The 13,723-nt window shown below is 38.0% G+C and overlaps 1 protein-coding gene and 1 long non-coding RNA gene across 6 annotated transcripts in view; one reads left to right on the top strand and one right to left on the bottom strand.

Moving 5' to 3' along the window:
- Positions 1-682, bottom strand: part of LOC146600574 (uncharacterized) — a 38,466-nt gene extending 37,784 nt beyond the window's left edge. Inside the window, exons 1-2 of the mRNA XM_085321881.1 lie at positions 658-682; positions 408-453 (exon numbers count right to left, since the gene is read on the bottom strand). Of these exons, the coding sequence (XP_085178007.1) occupies positions 408-453; positions 658-682 (71 nt within the window). The remainder of the gene's footprint in view (positions 1-407; positions 454-657) is intronic.
- Positions 683-6,708: 6,026 nt separating this feature from the next.
- LOC146600573 (uncharacterized) overlaps positions 6,709-13,723 on the top strand; it is a 68,448-nt gene continuing 61,433 nt past the window's right edge. For all 5 annotated transcript variants that reach the window (XR_014897975.1, XR_014897974.1, XR_014897977.1 and 2 more), the window contains exons 1-2: positions 6,709-6,803; positions 6,998-7,065. This is a non-coding gene — a long non-coding RNA (uncharacterized LOC146600573). The remainder of the gene's footprint in view (positions 6,804-6,997; positions 7,066-13,723) is intronic.

Here is a 13,723-nt window from a genome sequence, read left to right as displayed (position 1 = left end):
AATTCTTTAATCCTTAAGGGTCATGTGTAAAAGGACAAGCTGTAAGGTCTTTATCTCGTGGCTGTGGGAGAACGCAGAGTTCCTGCCTAATTTGTGTAGCATTATGTCCGGCTCAGTAAATGGCCTTCCCTGTCTCCTTAACCTGGGGAGACCTTTTATAAGGCTCCAGATACAGAACTTTAGCACTGAATTCTTGGTTTTAATTTCAGAAAAAATATGTTTCTAGTCATCATGGCAGAGAAGAATCAGAAGATGACAATCACGTACTCACCTGAAAAAATAAAACAGAAGATGTAGAAAAAAGAACTCACGTTTGATTGCTCAAGTTAGAATTGTGCAATTAAGAAATAAAGATAACAATAAGGATAAGAAATGAAGAAATATAAAATATAAATATACAGACTCACCTAGAAACTTCTCCAATGTTTTCACGAGTTTGCTGACCTCTGACAGCTTAAAGATTTCTCCCTGTGAATGTTCACATCCTCAGAGTCCTTATTCTGTTTCAAGTTTTTATTTATTTTGCCTGAGAAAGGACTGAACAGAAAGTGACCCAGGACTACAGTTAGTTTTGATATCTTATTTACTCAGTACTGAGTTACTTTCAAAGAAAAAATATCCTTCTGAATAGTAAGTTTTTGTTTTTTTCCTGCTTACCTCCCTCTCTTATTGCAAGCTCCATCCATTATGCCCCAAAGAAGGTTTATCTCATGAGTAAAGAATGAACAGTCACCTAGGAAGAGAAATAAATGGGAAATTTTTTATGTCCTTTTCCACTAACTGTGGAGTCAGCAAATGGTACCTTGCATCATTCTATCACAAATCAAATAAATTTAGAATTCTGTAGTGATATTTTTTACATTTTACATTTTAAGTCACTTATTCTACTAACAATTTTTTATATTTGAAAATTCTCTAAATTGAAAAGTTTTGGTAAAACTGTTAAAATGAATGRGAATTAATTAGGCCTCCCTACTGTAAACAGGTAAAACAAGATAATTGCAATTCATGCAACATGTCAGCCACTTTCTCCTGTTCCACAGTAAGCAGCCAATGGGTCTCTTGTAATATTATGCAAGAGCCAAGACCAGCACATGCATCAAAGAAACATGCATGAATTGAACTGGATAGAGTACAGAGCGTAACATGACAGTCAGGTTAAGCAAAGATACCTCTGTGGTGCCACTTTATCTCTACTGCTCTGTTTGACTGCTATTGAGAGAGAAACACTGTTTAAGAGAAAAAAGATGCTAATTCCACAAAGCTGCAAATGCTCCCTTGTCCCCCTTTGCAAGCCTGTGACAAAGTGCTATGTGTATATCAGGATTTTATCATAAATTTTCTTTGTATTTAGCTTTTATTATTTTAGTAAAACTAAAATTTCTATCAGGATACTGCAAACTTGTTATGTAAGGTTAAATTCAATCACTGTATGTCCTATCGGAAATAGCTTGTTATATAGCTTGTATCCCACATACTTTATCACAGGAACAAAAGCTTTCATAATTTCTTATCTATTTACCTCAATATAAGATCATGAAATGTCAAGCATTCTCTGGATCTCTGTGCACTGAGYTACGGTCTGGATGAGACCCTTAATCCCGAAGAAGACAAGTAGTCTAGTCACTACTCTGCTTAGTCAGAATGAGATTGTAGTCTTTTGTTCCAGCACTACTCTAGAAAATAAAAATAGAGTAGTTTATTCCAGAAAGGTCTTGATTCCCTAGTGCTTTCAGCAGAATCTTCAGTGATAAGTTTAACAGATCTCCCTGTTATTACATTCCCTAAGTTGTCTTTTAAAACTCTACAGGTTTGGGCTGAGCTAAAGCAGTTAAGGCTCATGGTCCCGTTCAGTGTGTGTGATTCAGCCAAGGTGACAATTTAATATAGGCTCTAAAAAGCCAACGGGTCAGCTTTACTACCTATGCATTGAGAAATCTCTGAGAATTATGGCCTCCTAAGTAACCAACCACGCTCTAAACAGTAATCAAGAATATTCAGTTCATTAGTAAACTTCAGGTTCATAAAGTAGATATTGGTAGTATGAAACCTATTTTCATTTCATCAGACAGAAAAACTTCTTATTGCAGTGCATTACAATAAGAGAAAATTTATCTATAATCACAGCTTCATGAATGTATGTCAGAGCCATTCTGGACAGAAAAGTTGCTAATCAGCTTACATTATAAAAACTAAATATTGAAACAAATCACTGACCACTTGGCAGAGTTCTCACTTTATTTCCAAAAAGAGATTAACTGGATTCAAGGTAGGCTCACAGACAGACTATTCTAAATTGGACCAGAAATCATCAGCCACCTACAGTCTGAATTTGACCCCATTATATTAAACAAAGAGCCCTGAGAAATAATTGAGCTGGGAGCTGCAAAACAGCCTAAACCCCTGCTGGCTGACAGTGTCCAGCAGAGAACAAATGAACCCACTACTAATGCTAGTCAACAGCTTCTTCAGAGGATTGAACTTAACCTCTAAAGAAAAAAACAATATTCTGCSTGGTCCTTAAGCAGCCAACGTGATGTAGAAAACTGGCCAAATTCTCAGCTAGTGCAGATTGTTAAAGTTCTTTTGAAATCAAAAGAGCAKGGACAATTTAGTTTAAGATCTTGTCATCTTCTCCTTGCAAATCTGAACAAGTAAAAAGAGCAGCAAACTCCAACATTATTCAATGTGTAGGATTCTGCTTACTCATGTGGGATTTAGAGATGGTACAATTCTTTGGCAGTCCCTGGTGCAAAGACAGAGTGCCTAAAAACACAAATGCATGATTATCTTATGTTTTCATGCACACAAGTTGAGGAAGCAGGGGTGCTCCTTTCCAGGCAAATATGTTGCCTCTAATGTGTCACTAGCTCATCAGAAAACACTGTCACATAGGCTATAAATTTAGTCCTTCTGCAGTGATGGGAGCTGTCTGAGGTATGGAGGCAAGATTTTTTTTTTTTTTTTTTTTTTTTTTTTTTTTTGCATTTTTAACGTAGCAGAAGATTATGTACCTCCTGCTCTAGAATAAATTGTGTGGACCCACTGCTGTTTCTTCTATTTCTTTTGCAGGCATAAAGAGGAGTACTGTGAATCAATCTACAAACACAAAAGTGTTGATGACTTCTGGCAGTAGTCACTGCTATCAGCTATAGCTGGTGACATTCATGCTGAAAGTTAATGGAATAAAAACAAGTTTCCCACCTAAATTAGCTGGGGTAGAAAGCCTAGCTGCTATGTAGAGAATTAAAAAAAAAAGAGAGAATTAAAGAAACCATTCCCCACTGAAAACCTTCAGCATACAGTGATTTTGTTCTGAAGACAGCATCTTCCAAAAATCCTTTCATTCTTTTACAGGAGTCAAAAAGGTAGGTAATTAAACCAGAACCGTAAGGTGCTGCTCCACGCAAGGCCTGGTCATGCCACTCCTGTGGTACTCAGACGTGTGCCAGCCCTGGGAGCAGGACAGAACACAGAGCCCGTGTAGCAGYGCTTTCTGCTGAGCTGCTGGCTCAGGAAAGAGCAAAGCTGTCCTAGTCAAATGCCTGGTGACTGTACACTGAAGGGGAGAAGGTACTCCTCAACCTGGCACAATTTCAGACTTCAGTCCTTCCACCATAGGGACCTGAAATACAGGGTTTGCCTTGACAGGGTTTTACATTTGGGAAGCAGGTGAGGAGCATGGAAATCCTAGGTAGTCTGAATAAAGAACTTCTATGTGCTGGAAGAATCAGATCCTCTTGCATTTTGCTAAAAACTCTCTCTGTGTTTAGAATGTAATGGTGAAAATTTTTTCACCATTAGTTTCACCATTGATTTGTTTAGCCTTTTCACGTTCTTTCAAATGGCTGCCTGAGTACAGGAACTTGCAGTTTAGTTCTGAGTTGCAGCAGTCTGATGCAGAGACTGTACATCATCCACAACGTACGCGAACAGTACACTGATAATTCTGGTACCACACAGCAGGTCACTCTGATTAGGACTCTTTTGCCATACATTGTGTTTTGTCTTTTTTCTGCAACTGATCAGGGAATCTCAGAATTAATTAAATCTCTTGATGCACTTGGACAGCTTGTGGAACAAGTAGTAAGGTATTAGAGACACTGAACTTGTTCACTTGATTTCATCTCTGTAACCTGAGCTCCAATTTAATGCTGTATCTCCTACCCTCCTGAAGATTAATTACTGCACCAGTTAGCAAGTCATCTCACCTTCTTTCATATGTGAAAAGTGTAAGTCATTAGAAAGGTAACTCAGGTATTATTCTAGCTTTATCTGTAACTGGTGAAAATTCAGTTAAAGATTTAATGTGTAGCACTACAGCACTTTTCTTAAAACCACCTTTGGGGCCAAGTCAAGCTTGATCATGTTACAGATGGAGGAATATGACTGACATTTAAATTCTGCTTTCAGTTGTCTCAGTATAAACACAGATACCTCACTCCCAATATCAAGTTTTCTGGATTTACACTTGTGTTTGGGAGCAGATGTTAATTCTTTGGATTTTTTTTTTTAATATATAATAGCAGTATAGAAATGAGGGACTTATTGCTGGCAGGGCATTGCAGAACTTATCCTGTAATTATAGCATGCGTGTTCTTCCTACTACTTTGCAATGGTCTGACACAGTGAAGGATGTATTAGTAGTTCAGAGAAACTGCACAATTATATCGTAGCATTCTGATTGCAAATACCGCTGCTCTAGGTCTTGCATGTGCTTAAATAAGACAAGATATACAGAGAACTTGAGCAGACTCCATGTTACGATAACTCTGGCATGAGGAGGTCTGGTGCAAGGCTACTAGTTGGCAGCAGAAATGTGTTTGTGCTAGAAATAGAATTCTGGCAGAGAAAGCAAGTACAACAGGCTGAAAACATAACAAGGCAGAGACACTGGAAAGCAAAGCAGTATAGACACCCRTCAGCCTAAGAATGATGTTTTCAAGAGGCTTTAGTTTGTGCACTGGAGAGTAACTTATTTGAAAAGTTAGTCACCAAAATAACATTAATTTCTTGGATACAGAGCCAAGCATGTTTTCCTGTGAATATCAAATCTTTTAAATCTCATAAATTTTCAGAAGTCCATCAGAGTGAAAATCTGCCCTTAAATACAGCTCGAGTTTAAGATAGTCTTAAAGGATTTAAGTCCAGCAAACCCAAACACTAGCCGCACAGAGAAAGGTGCATGTACTAGCCCAGGCGAACCTAATTCTGCATCATAACTTCCTCACGGTCATTTCCTGGCTCCCACAGACTATAGCCAGTTTTTTAGACGACTACTTATAACCTTAACACTTACCACAATTACACACTTAAAAAAWAAAAATAAAAAAAATAAAAGCTCAGCATTCCTTAAATGTAACATAAAGCCAAACAATATTGCATATTGCAACTGACAGCGCTCACTAAACTTGATCTCTTGCATAACTGCATTAAGATTCCTATTTGTAGTACCTAAAATATGGTACTTATACAGTCTTTTCATAACACTGGCAACAGTGATTCTTTCCTTGAACCTGTTGTCCTAGAAAGGCCAAAAGTGGTTTCTGGATTTGTCCACTTGGGGTTAATGGATTTTTACAATAGTGGTTTCAGAATCCAATCTCCACATTGTTTCTCCATACAGCTCTAGAAGGACTACTTACAGCACTGTCAGGAACAAGTAGCTGATGACTCCAGGAACACTTTGAAGACAAGTATTTGTTTTCTTAAGTTTCTTAGGTTCCTTCAGTTATACCCCCTAAAAAAGAAAGACAGCAAGCACAAGCACCGCTGTCTGCTTTAGTAGGGCACCAGGTTGCCTGTTACAGACAACAAGCAACAAGTCTTGCATTAATTCAGATGTCCATCCCTTATCTTGACATCTGAAAATGGCACCTTCTGGCAGCTTCCCCTTTGGTATTGTCTTTCCTTTAAGGATGATGTATTGTGGCAATTTTTTTTATCTACTAGGACCACCAGCAAAGTAGCAATCCTGTTTTTTTTTTCATTGACAGCATTTTTTATAAGTGATTTGGGGCTTTTTTATTGCACAGTAATATTATGTCTGAAAAACTAACATGTGCCTGAAGAAAAAAAGGAATGTTTGATTTGTGTTGCCTGTGTGCATTAATAAGCATTTGAGAGTTTTACATTGCTGAAATGCTACTATTTTTGAACACAGTTAAAACAGTCCTTATCCTAGCGTTGTTTTACATTTAACACCTTAGGTATCTAACATGTCAGCAAATGCTGGTTTTGACATTCAGCTCAGCAGGACCTGTGGCTGTGAAGGAATTTCTAGTTGTGTAGGAACCCTGAAAGAAGCCCTTTCTAAGCCTAATGTGATTTTTTTTGTTAAAAATTTCTTAATCTGAACAACCTTTTCTGAATTCCACTGTTAACTGTATCACATTTTTTCTTTCTGTTAAGAAATGGAATGAGATAATCATGAATCTACTAAGATTTTTTTTTTACGCATCATGTGATACAGAACCTTTCCAAAACATCTTTAAAAGGCTAAAGTCGGGAATCTACTAATTAATGTATTCAATAACAATGGCAATCTAGATGTTTTAGAGAACAGAGAGGAAATTATGTGATCTTCTGCACTACCTGTAATGTTACAGGAAGTACCTTACTATAGGAAACCAGGAGGAAGCAAGCAGTAGAAAGCTTTTTTTTTTTTTTTTTTTTTTTTTTTTTTCCTGTCCCCGTCTTTGCAGCAGACAGAGGCTCAGAGCAGCTGCTCTGGCTCGTTCTGGTTGTCATCTCTAACAGGAGGAGCAGGAGAGCAGTAGCTCTCCGAACCTTCCCTCCCTGGGGTAAGTGGTAGAGGCTAATTAGGCAGTATATTTAGTTAACGGGTGTACTAAAGTAGCTAAGGAAGAGTCTTGTCATTCCTTACCATCTTAATAATGAATCTTCTTATTTTATCTTTTCTAACGTCACACCATTATTGTAAATCTATGCTTTGAAATGAAACAATACAAAACTGACAAAGTACTTCATCTTCCAGGTGCAGACGTCCTCAAAACGGGGGTGCAAGGCTTCTCCCAGAACCCTCAGGTATTCAAGCACTAAAAGGTGAGCAGGATAACAGTGCTTTTCCCTTGAATTCTAGAGCCCAGTTTAAGTACTGGAAACTCAGGGATTTGWGTGCAAGACGGTGACCAGCATGGGTTATGAAAACTTTGTACTGTAAATAAAGTAGTGGGGAAAGTGCCCCAAAGCTGAGCGTCACTGGATTTTTTAGCTTTTAATCTTGTGCCCTATGACGGTCACTCAGCTGCCCTGCTTTTTAGAGGTACACAAATGCAACACTGAACAAATGCAGAAGAATAGTGGAATAGTTTTGYGCTACGTTGAGCTCTGTGAATAAACAGCCTTGCCGGGAGCACTGGAAGCAGGTTATGTGGTGCATAGCAGTAGCTAGGTTAATCGCAAATGCCTGCCCTTCCTGGGTGACTGTGGTTGCCAGGGATGTGCRCCAAGTAACGCATGATGAGAGAGCAGCTACAGTGGCCCGTGGTATAGAAAGAGATATGACTCGGAGCAAATCCCACAGACATGTATGTCCTGACAGTGSTAAAGCAGGTCCTAGTTGCCCTAGGATCTGTACAATTGCACAACAGATTACCACTGGTGACAACCCACTGCGCTTTCATTTCTCCCATCTTCTTGATTTTACTCTTTCCCTACTGTAAGTGCAAGGTATCTCTAGGTAGCATGCCCCTTAGTGAAAGGAGAGGAGTAAATGACCTTCCTTGGTGGAAGAGTGCCGACACAAACACGGGCAGCTGACAGCCTTACGTACCCCATGTCACTTGTTAATCTAGTTACCCTGTTGCTGAAGCAAATAAAGCAGAAGCAATCTTAGCATTGAAGGCATGCTGAAGAAGTCATTACAAAGCATTACAGACAACTTTTTCCTTATAGGCGGGTCTAAGAGGACGTTTGAATTTTAAATCCCTAAAGAATGAGAAATTATCTTTCTGTATTTAAATATAATGGTAAATGCTGGTCTGCAGAGATTTGTAAGTTAAAGCTTTTGATGGAGAAAGCTTTTATTTTCCATCATCCCATGTTGTCATGCTGCATTTTATCCTTCTGGAATGCAGTGTACCTCTTGAGATGAGATAGAAAACATGGTTTAATTCTTCCCTTTCTTACAGGGCACTCCTCGTTATCCTTGTCCCTCCCCAACCTAAAATATCCTTTTCTTTTTGGTTTGGTACAAGGTTAAGTAGTGATAGTTTTTTTTCCACCCCATGCTAAAAGGATTGTTACACTTTTACCCAAGGTCTTATCTGGTCTTTCTCATAATGATATTATCATTAGTATATGGAAATACTAGTTTCAGGGGCTAAAGGAGAAACCTATGTTTAATCACTGTATTCAGTTCTCCGTATTTCTTTGTCCATAGCTTTTTGTTCAGACCTTTTCTTCTCAGGGATTTGTCATAAGTTAACTCTTTTAGAATGTTCTACCAGATCTGTTCTTGCAATGTCATTCAGATCAGTTGAATTTGTTACCAAAAAGACACTACTTAAAGTCTTATTTCCTTGGACTACTTCAAAAGTTTGCTTTAGAAAGACTSAGACCATGGGGTTTCCCAGCTATATCTTCCGCCAGTCCTCTTAGACTGTGACTCCAGGAAACCTTGTGATTAACTTGATATATTGCATTACGGCAAAAATAAATACATAAAATAAAGAAATTGAAGGGAAATTAGTGGCAGCAAATCTTCTAGAAAAAAATAATATTGATAAATATATTTTGTCTTCTTGTCTTTTTATCCCAGTATAGAATTGTAAAAACCTGAATTTTGCGCAAAATCAAAATTCTGGTTCACCTTTCTATTAGCAAAGTGGCTTCTAATTTCTTTGGGTTTTATTTATTACTTTTATCATTTTGTGTCACTTACAAGCTGATAAAATCAGAAGGCATCATCATTAGGCACGAGCACACCTGCCTTTTGCGGAAATTCATATCTTGATATGTACCCAAACATTGYACTAGAGGCACACAGTCAGTGGTTGTGAGCAGGTTTTGGAAGATAAAGCTGTGCCATGATGATCAACATCAAATCAGATTTTCCCAGAAAATTTTGGTAGCTGACTTCAGCTCATTTAGAGATGTGAAGTTCTCCAATACAGACAAAAGCCAACACTAAAGCAGTCATCCAGCCTTACTAAATCTGAGTAAAGCCAGTGTCTTTGCTGGGGTCCCAGCCCTGGAAATGAGGTCATCGGGAAAGCAGATTTTACTAACGGTGTTACATCCCTGCCAGTGTGCATGTCTGACATAAAGGTGAGATTCCAGCCAAACCTTCTAGTATAATAAAAACTGAGGCTAGCAAAGAAATATAGAGGAGACGGTGCAAAAGCTAAGAATAGCGGATGATGTCAGGCGGGTGGGAACCCCTTCCCAGCCCCAAAAGACACATGAGGTAGTATTCCAAAATGCTGGAATCAAGCCACAGAATACACCCTGTAAATTACTGGTCCGTTCAGTGCTGAGGTCCTTTGTCAGGCAATACACCCATTTTTCCAAAAGTTTCAGACTCAAATTGATCTGTACACAGGAAAGTTCTTGCCAATTGCAATGGACATTTTGCCATGAAATTTGCAGTAACACTTGTAAGAGTATTAGACTATCAGATAGTAATGGCTTGAGGACTCTATGTTACATTAGCAATATTATATATACGTGCTACGTGTGCTTAGGTGGTTACAGTTGAAAATCWTTTCCATTTTAATAAGGGAATGACTACACAGTCTGGCACAATGGGAGTTTTGCCTGAGGTTGGCACAATGAAGGGTCCTCAGAGCGGATTGTGTGCTTAGCCTCAGCGACAGATCTCAGAGGAATTAAACCACTCAGCACGGTTAACAGGTACAGTTGTGAAAGCTCTCAGGCGCCTTTTTCCCTACAAGCAAATATCAACATTTCCCCCCCGCACCCCACTCACTTAAGCAATGCAGTGCATGGTTGTTTTTATTATGGTTCTGTCACTTCACACAGTCCAGTTTTATTTCAATAATAAAAATATAGAAATATAATTAGCATCTTTGTTTCAAGGCACTGAGTTTTTAAATTACCATGTGTGACAACTGTTATGGCAGTGAAATCGTTAAAATCATGTAAATGCTTAAACCATGTAGGCCTGGGAGATTATAGTTTCATTAGAGAAAAGGCTATAAAGTTAGACCTAGGTAATTACCTTTCCCATTAATGCTAGAAAATTCTTTGCTCCACTGAGAAGTGATTGTGGTGCATCATGCCTTCTGTGCTTTTACATTCAAACTGCAGGAGCCTTTATTTCATCARCACAAACTGCAAGGAAACAGCGGCAGCCTTCCAGGTGTACTTTGCAAATTGGGGTTTAAATGTGGAACACATCAAATTAAAATTCAATATTAATTATTTTGTCTTGCTAGGAGCTTGAGTAGTTTAAAGCAGCAAGGGTAATTGTCTAACTCATTGTATGTGTCTACAGCGAACTTAATCATTATGTCAGCTTCCTAATAAAAGGTTATTATAGAAACAAAGATCCCAATTTTACATATGGTAGGCAAGGGAGAATTCGAAGAGCTAGTCTCCAAGGTAGACTTGAGGTTCTTGACAAATGATGCCCATGCTGTGATCAGATACTTAACAAGAAATCTCGTTATTAAGTAGGCCTGTACAGATAATTAGCACTTGAGCTTCAAATTTTAAATCTGGCTTGAGATGTATAATTTATCAAAAGCCCTAGCTCGCTGTCAAAGTCCTATAATAAGGCAGTGTTATTGATGAATTGAGATTAAGAGCAGATTGAAGAGAAAATTAGGCCACTGGTTAGTCTGAAAGGCCTGATTTCAATATTTACAGTACTAATTTGGCATTATTTTGGTAAATGGATGTGGTCCCCAAGTGCTGCACAGTGTAAAAGAATAAACTGAACATCATTATTCTAACAAAAAAAGTATTGTTTACTGTATGCCAAATTTTGCAGCACTAGCAGTCTGGTTAATAAGTTTCTTTATGGGATAAGTGTACTTGTTTTTATTGCATTAATTTATTATAACACATAGAGAATGCTGGGCTTTTAGGCAGAGTTAGAAAATGTAGCTTCTTTACATTAAAAATTATATTACTTCAGACTAATTACTATGGAGTACGCCAATCCGTAATTTAGCTCAGTTTCATTTATATCTTTGAATTGTCTTTCAAGCAATCTTTACACCGGAATGCAGATAAGTACCATTTTATATATTCAAGCTACATAAAAAGAGCAATCTTTTTTTAATGATTGCCAGTAGCACTTCATTGCAAGTGGTTCCAAGAAGAAATGAAAGAGTTACTGTATGCACTCTATCTACAGTAAACTGCAGCTGCAAAGGTGTTAGATACACATTCATAACCCTTAGTAAGCTAAATCCTTTTGATACGCACAAGAAAATGTCATTTAGGACAATATCTGTTTTCCAGAACTGTATTAGGTAAAACATAAGGTTGGGATAAGTTCTATTTGTAATTTTTCAGGGTTTGATTCTTAGCCCAGGCAAGCAAATCGTACCAAAAATGCACTGAATGGCACTATGCTTTACCATGCATCGTGGCAAGTACCTAATAAATGCAGCTGTGTATCATTGTATATATCTTATATATCACATCAATATTTTCCAGCAAAATWACTATGTCAGTTGCTGCCTGTTTCCAGGAAACTTTACGTTGAAAATCCCTTGTAACATGTTATTGGCAGCAGCTCCTTTCCTCTCAGTTTCCAGCTGTCCAATGGGGTATGCCAAGTCACAGCAGGACCTGAGGAGTGTTTGTATTCAACTGTGGCACTGAGCTTTATGGAGATTTTCCTTGTATATTGTGCACTTGCAGACAAGCGGGATTTCCAGGACCCAGCAGGGGCTCCCCAGTGTTTATGCTGAGGTGGTTAGCTAGTTGGCAAATTGCTTTGGGCCAGAAACGTGTGACAGGGTAAAATGTATTGCATTAGCTTTTCTATCAATAACATCTTAACGCTGACTTATAACACAATTGCTTTCATGCTGATCCTGTCTCCTAATTTTAATTTTAGGATTGATTGAATTTTGCAATCAAGTGTTTTTGGAGATACTGGAAAAAAACAGTTTCTTACTTTCTCATAAATAATTTGCTATTAAAAATACAAGCATCAAAATACGAACAACTTCAGCTGCTCTAATAAGCCATCGACTAATATATATTTACACTAATTTGGAAGGCATGTAATCTTTTTGATATATAAATTGTAATCATTTAAAGAAGACTTAAAATAATTTATTTTTTAGAATTTACTGTTACRCACATAGTAGAGGGGCATTTTGCAGGACCTTTTAAGTCTCGTAGGATTTTTAGTAGATTTGTAAGAGATCCAAAAAAGGAGGTACTGCAATTCCCAGCAGACAGAAATGCTAATTTATACTTTCATGGTGGTTTTCATTCAGTGACTTCCAAGTGTTATTCACATATTGCGGAGACAGTCTGATCTTGTTTAAATTCTGAATTTAATTTTGCTGTGCATTAGTGCAATTTGAAATCAGGAGACACTTCTAGTTGAATTAAGACTTTGCTCAGTGTAAGAGGTAAATTTAAGGAGCTTTAGGGTCATCTAAGATAGAAGTGATCAATAGGCTACAGTTTTTAACTTGGTTTATTTAGAAAAATAATGTAGGGATTATTCAAGTCTTTAAATAACATTTTCAAGTGTACTGAAAGCTAGAAGACATTTACCCAATTCAGAATTTGGATAGAAAATGAATATTAGAGATGTATTTTAAGCAGAACTGTGGGACACACAAAAAGGCTCTGTCAATTTAGGACACTTTGGAATTCATTAGATAAACGGTGCTTTCTAATAAGCTTAGCTATCCAATAGCCTGATTTTGAACTCCTTTCACATGAGGCATTCCCACCGCTTGTAAGGGGAGCCACACACACATAAAAGATCTGCAGAACACGTTTTTCTGTATTTGAACAATAAAGATATTAATAATAAAACACTTACCATGAATTGAGGTAAGAAATAAAGCAACCAGTGATCTCTGTAGAAAAAAAATAGAAATATTTATTAAATAATTCTGGGCATCTTATATTGCTTACTAAAAACGAATGTGCTTGGTGGTTTGTACAGTCATTTCTACATTTCATTTTTAAGTGATTTGGTAGTGCTGGTGCAAATGACCACATGTGGGTTAAATGAATTACACAACAGAACAGAAGCAGGCTTAAGGGTTCCTATCGACACAACCAGTGACTAGTCAACGTGGTACAGGATAATAAAACCGGATTTTGCCAGGATAAATTATTTTAGATATTCAAGATTCATTTCAGTGCATTCAGCTATAGATATTGTAATTTGTGCACTTTCAACAAGCAGACTTACAAACTCCAGGAGGGTGCTTTCCTGGGCTTGGATTGGGAGGATGGCAAAGCGGTGCCTCTGCGCAGAATGTTCCCCAGCAGTTGTGAAGATCTAAACTAATAACGCAAAGTTGATAAAGGAGGTACAAGAGCAGGAACTTTAATACTGCATTGCAGGAATTACGGGCGTACATTTGAAAAAAAAAATAATTTTAGCTAGAAACCGGGTGTTTCGATCGCGTGTTTTGGCGTGCCTTACGCTTACGGGCGCGTTTTCGCTTTGACCAGGACGGCCGGTCTCCAGCCCGCGGGAGCACGCCCGGGAGCTGTGCGCGCAGCGAGGCCGCCGGCGCCCGCGGCT

This window comes from Rhea americana, unplaced genomic scaffold (assembly GCF_003343005.1).
Source record: "Rhea americana isolate MKP2758 unplaced genomic scaffold, rheAme1 scaffold_12, whole genome shotgun sequence".
NCBI lineage: Eukaryota > Metazoa > Chordata > Aves > Rheiformes > Rheidae > Rhea > Rhea americana.
This window is presented reverse-complemented; position numbering and strand designations above follow the sequence as displayed.